The sequence below is a fragment of the Nyctereutes procyonoides genome, unplaced genomic scaffold (assembly GCF_905146905.1).
Source record: "Nyctereutes procyonoides isolate TBG_1078 unplaced genomic scaffold, NYPRO_anot_genome, whole genome shotgun sequence".
NCBI classification, from domain to species: Eukaryota; Metazoa; Chordata; class Mammalia; order Carnivora; family Canidae; genus Nyctereutes; species Nyctereutes procyonoides.
The window spans coordinates 18555717-18561716 of NW_026575037.1; the positions used below are offsets into that span (position 1 = coordinate 18555717).

Sequence of the window (6000 nt, forward strand, 5' to 3'; positions counted from 1 at the left end):
TAATAGATTGTTCACATATGCTCACTGTAACACAGAAGTCATATAAAATCCTTAATATGTGGCTAAATGAATAGACACATAATCTGAAGCATGTTATTCAATAAAATAAATTCTAGGGGTGCCCCGGTGGCTCAGCCAGTTGAGTATCTGTCTCTTGATTTTGGTTTAGATCATGATCTCAGGGGACTGAACCCCACACCAGGCTCCAAGCTCAGTGCAGAGTCTGCATGTTCCTCTCCTTCTCCTCCTCCCTCTGCTTCCATTCTCCCTCTCAAATGAATAAATAAAGTCTTTAAAAATAAATAAATAAAATAAACTCTATTGTTCTAAAGGGAAAATATAAAACACTTGATACAGATTCTTATTGGGATAGACTCAAAGGGCAAAATAGTATAAAGGTCTCAGGGGTTAGTTAACAAAATTATAAAATTTTAAAATTCAACTATAGCATACTAAATACACTCCAACTAAAGAATGCGTACTACTTAAGAAACTATGTAGTTTATGGTTGTATAATAAACAATCATTAAGAAAAATTAGGGCCACTGAAAAATTGACCAAATTTTTAGTGGTGTACAAAGAACATTAATGCTTTCAAACTGATTGTCAGGAAAAAAAAAAAAAAAAAGAATGACCTTAAAAGCATCTCCCAATAAGAGGATTCAAGAAAATCTTAAATTAGATATATACACATGTAGAGGAGAGTTTGGAAATTTGGATTTTTTTTAACTTAAAAAATCAAGGAGAAAGTTTATCACTTAAACCCACATTAGGAGACCTCACCTTTTCCTGGCATTAGATTAGAATATTTTTCATCTTTACTCCTTGCTGTTCCTTTGTGGGCAGAAATGGCTTCATTTTTCTTTATTTTTATGTCTCCTTTCACTTTGTAATATGCTGTTGGATTTATTTGTTCTTTGATTTTTCCATGTAACTTATCTTGAGAATTAGCTGATAGTGCTGGATGTATGTCTTCTTTCATAGTGGGTTTCTGTATCGTATGTCTGTTGCTTGCCAAAATATCTTTTGGAGAACACTCATTTCCTGACCACTCATTCCCTTTAGATCCTTTACTTTTAATATGTTTTTCAGCTTTCTTTAAATGATTTTCTTTCATTTCTTGAGATCTTACCTCCTTTAAATTCTTACCATTATCAGGAATTCCTAATCCAATTTTTTTACATCTGTCAGTACGTTCAAGTTCTTGAGAAGCAGATCCAGCCCTTGCATTCTGCTTGATAACTGAGATCCCACCATCACTCAAGTGACCTTTCAAAGAAGAATCACTACCAGCATTACTGCTGTCTTGAGGTTTTGGTGGAGACTGTTGCCTACCATCAATATGTGTGAATACTCTTTCTTCATTCATTCCTTGATCTTGCTTTTGTGAAACTGAAGTATTGTAACAACTGCTTCGATTTGCTCTGTGCTCTAAACTGGACTGTGTTTTCTGACAGTTAGTGTCTTTGGAGACTTCTGGTGACACAGCATTTCCTTGTTCAGAAGCATCTGCTACAACTTCTGCTACTGCAGAGCTTTCTTCTTCTGGGCGAAAGCCATTTATCATATTTGTTACCTGTTCAGCAACCGAGTCAGTTAGAGTGTAGCCGACTTCCCCGACAGCCGCGGTTAGGTCCTCTACAGCATTACTGATCGTGTCCACCAGAGAAGACACTGAAGGCAGATTCTGCTGGAAAGTTTTGAAAAATGCCATTTTCTAATCCCTTATTCCTAACAGATGTGATAATGGAATTTCCTCTTCTCAAAATATCAACCACTTTGGAATCTGAATTTAAAATTGACTTAAATGTTGTTACTCATGAGCTCAGTATTATTATTGTGCATTGTGGCTTTTAATCTCTCTGTAAATGCATTATGCATTGAAAGAAACACGTTGAAGCAAAGACTCTTCCAAAAAAAAAAAAAAATCAAACCACTTGGCTTAAATGTAATGACATTTTTTCCCACTCCATAGCTATCATAACAGCAGCAAGACAATATTTTCCCCTCAAATACTACTGGTTTTTTATTCTATACCTGCAAGAAGAAGTATAAAAAGGATTTTTATTATGGACTTTTAGTTTACTTACTGAGAGTCTACATAGGGGAACTACCCTATATTATTAACAAACTACCAATATCATTTCAAATTAAGACAACTATTAAGGGGGAAATATCTAAGCAATTTGTACAGAGGTCAGAATAGAGGAAAGAGCAGAGAGTAAACATCTGCAGAGTGGCTACCAAATGCAAGGCATTGTGATTTACAAGTCTTATCATACCTGATCTTACAACAACTCTAAGAGGTAAATATTCCTATTTAATAAGTGAAAAAAACAAGGCTCAGAAAAAGAAGATTCCCAAAACCTCTCCAAAAGGATCCTCAACACCAGAATTACTTTTCTAATAACAGTGAGAGGATATTTAACTTTTTCATTTTCATTTGCTCATAAATGAAAACTGGAGTTTTTTAAAGGGTACACGGCCGACTGAATGCAGAAGCAGATAGGAGAATAACAGCTGGTTCTTCTTTGCCAGTCATTAAAGAGATTTGCAAAAAATATGAAACAGTAGCATTCTTCACACCATTTGCGGGGGGAGGTAGAAAATATATAGTTTTTTAAGTTAAAAATATTACTTATGTTTAAAATGTATGTAATAGGCTTATTGGGGTTTTGTGGGGTTTTTGTTCCAAGTTCTTATTTAAATTCTAGTTAGTTAACATGTAGGGTACTACTGGTTTCAGGAGTAGAATTTAGTAATTCATCACTTACGTATAACACCCAGTGCTTATCACAACATGTCAGTGGGTTTTTTTTAAACAAATAAATTGATAAGAATATTTTTTGATTTTCTCAGTTTTAATTTCTAATATGGTATGTATCAATAGCTATAACTCACATAAACAAAAGCTCTTTGGGGTCTTCAATAATTTTTAACAGTGTAAAGGAGTCATTAGACCAAAGAAAAACCAGAAATGCTGAATGAGGGGACTCCTGGAGGCTGCCTAAAGAGATACCTTTAACCAGTTCAACTCTACACAAATGATCAAAAAAAGCAAGACTGAACTATGATAAATGTTAAACTTAAATCAAAGTCACAAAAGCACTAGAGTTTCCTGATGCAAAAGTCATAGATGTAATTCAATAACCAACAGATTTTTATAAACTTTCTAAGTTACCAGAAGTAGAAAAAAACCTCTCTCCAAAACAGTACATGGAAAAGAAAAGCCAGGTTTTTCTGCTAATGCTCTCCAACATTGTTCTAAATTAAACACCTTGCCTTTATAATTCTCAACTTGCTTCTGCTACCATTTATATAAGCCTGTCTTTGGAAACAGCAAATAAAGAACTCTTAAAATAATATTAAAAAATTAACTCCAGGGATCCCTAGGGGGCTCAGCGGTTTAGTGCCTGCCTTCGACCTAGAGCGTGATCCTGGAGGACCGGGATCGAGTCCCACATCAGGCTCCCTGAAGGGAGCCTGCATCTCCCTCTGCCTGCTTCTCCCTCTACCCCTCTCTCTGTCTCTCATGAATAAATAAATAAAATCTTTAAAAAAAAATTAACTCCGAGAACACTTTACATGAAAGAAAGAACAAAATTACAGCCCTCATCTCTCCTAGTATCTAGTAGTAATAAGTGATAGAAGGTGATATAATGCCTATAGTACCAAGAGAGGGAGAGGAACACTAACTTTCATAACCAGACTTTATCTATACCACTTTCTCCACAATAAAAGTATCCACCAGCTGAGAATACAACAGCAGAGAAAGAAAAAGAGTGAATACTTTCAAAAGTCTTTTATGGGAATATGAGAGAAAAGCTCTCTAGAGTTATCTGGACAGTAAGATTTAAGCTATACAGAGCAGAAAGTTCTATCCTTCTTGTTAAAGCATATCGACTCACATTAGTCTCAAAAGCATGCCTTAGATATGAAAAATAAAAATGTCATCTTCTGATAGTATACAATTCATCTCTGTGTGATATATTAACATTCATGAACAACAGAAAGAAAATTGAACATAATTTAATAGTTTTTTTTTACTCACACAAAGGTGGCTCGAATGTTAGTTTACAGAATGTCATATATATATATATATTTTTTTTACCATATATTTTTAAAAAAATAATGTAACAGAATGGTATAGATAAACAGAACGAAGAAGAAAAGCAGTAATGATACTTACAGCTTTTACCTTGTGAGTCCTTCCTTGTGATGGAGCCTGGACCAAGATCTGGAAACCCGCCAACATTTTCAAAACAGAACTTCTTATTAATATAGAGAAAAAGGAGCAGCATCAAGACAATAAACACCCCAACAGCTGACAAAAATCCAACTGCCTCTGGAGATACTAGAGAAAAAAAAGTCACAGCGGTAAGCATTTCTTCTTCTCTAAGCTACAAATAAGAAGGAAACCCTCACACATATGTTAGACTACTGCCTTAGTTGAATTATACTTTTTAACTGTCATAGTTTACATAGGTTTATAAGAAAAACAAGCTGCACAGCTTAATGGGCTGTTCAATTCATTTAACAGTACTTATTCAAATCTAAAAGTTTCTGTATAAATTATCCTGGAGCAATCTTAAAAGACAGTAATCTATAAAATAAATAAATAAATAAAATATGAAATATAAAATAAAATGAATATATTTAATCCATTTAAGAGTAGTACAAAAATTTTAGCACAAGAATTAGAAAAAATTACTTCCCATGCACAGGTATCTTAGCAAAATTTACAAGAACACATATTATTATTATCATCTCTAAAAGTTTCATTGGCCCGTTTTATTTAATAAACTCTGGACTTCTTGGCATTCAAAGCTCCACCCTCTTTTCAATATTACACTCCAATCAAATGGTGCCACTCACTGCCTCAGAATCAGTTATGTGCATTACCACACACTTTGTCTCTGTTCACCTCTTCCCCTTGCGTGGAATGACAATATCCTCTCTACGATATCCCACTCATTCAATCAACAAATATTCTGGACCAGCAGCCATACACCAGGCACTATCACATATACAGCTCCTGTCTTCTATGAACGGTCTGGTGAAGGTGTTTACAAGTGGTGGAACAAAGAACACAGAAACACTTAAGCCAATGTTGAAGGATCCAGTAGGCTTTTCTGAAAGTTATGGGCTCTATGGTTATATTCTAAGAATTATTAAGAGTTAGCAAGTTAACACCATCCCAGGAAGAAGAAATAGCAAGTGCAAAGGTCCAGAGAAAGAGATTACTGTATGTTCCAGAAACACAATGGATCTTGTTATAATAAACCAGATACTCAAGAGAATCTGATCTCAAGAGAATACATGAAATAATACATGGAGATTTTGTATAGGAAGAACAACAACAACAAAATCTGCAACGTCTTCAATCCTCAGGCAATCTCTCTTTCAACCTTTGCATTACTTGTCACCATACCAGTCATTTGGAGTTAAACGGGAACTATATGTTTTATCCCTCATGGCCTTACATTTAAATCTCAAGTAAAAGTTGAGAATGAATCCTAAGCCTCAGATACTCTCTACAACCTACAATCTACTCTTTTTTCTTCCACTGCTCCAGCAGCAGCTATAACGTCATCTCCTTCAAGATTCTTTCCCTAATCAGAAAAGCCATGGCAATTAGCATCTATAACTCATTTGTTTAAAATGAAGTCACCAACCAGTCCAATGAAGGACTGTTTTCATCTCCAAACTTTTCCTTATTTGTGAAAGTCAGCCATCCCAGGTGTAGAACAGATAACGACGTTATAGTCTATAACGTCATAGTCTATACAGTCTGTATTGTGACAGAGGATGGAGTAGAATGACATTGTCAGGGAAGAAAAGGGACTGAACAGTAGAAATGCCGTCTAAACATCAGGGCCGAGGAACAGATCCTGCTATTAGAAACAAGAAGTTATGCCCAGACATAAGCCCTGACTCTCGTTTTCAGGTTAGAGAACAGTTAGGGGGAAAAAAACCCCAGTATTCTAACTTAAAAATCTA

At 35.0% G+C, this 6000-nt stretch overlaps 1 protein-coding gene across 3 annotated transcripts in view; it reads right to left on the reverse strand.

Moving 5' to 3' along the window:
• Window positions 1-4316, reverse strand: part of SYT14 (synaptotagmin 14) — a 135401-nt gene extending 131085 nt beyond the window's left edge. For 2 of the 3 annotated variants that reach the window (XM_055319374.1, XM_055319373.1), the window contains exon 1: window positions 4190-4316. In XM_055319374.1, coding sequence (XP_055175349.1) covers window positions 4190-4301 — 112 coding nt within the window. In that variant the 5' untranslated portion in view covers window positions 4302-4316. Of the gene's footprint in view, window positions 1-783; window positions 1715-4189 lie in introns of those variants that run through there. The other variant, XM_055319372.1, reaches the window with a different exon arrangement.
• Window positions 4317-6000: the final 1684 nt, after the last annotated feature.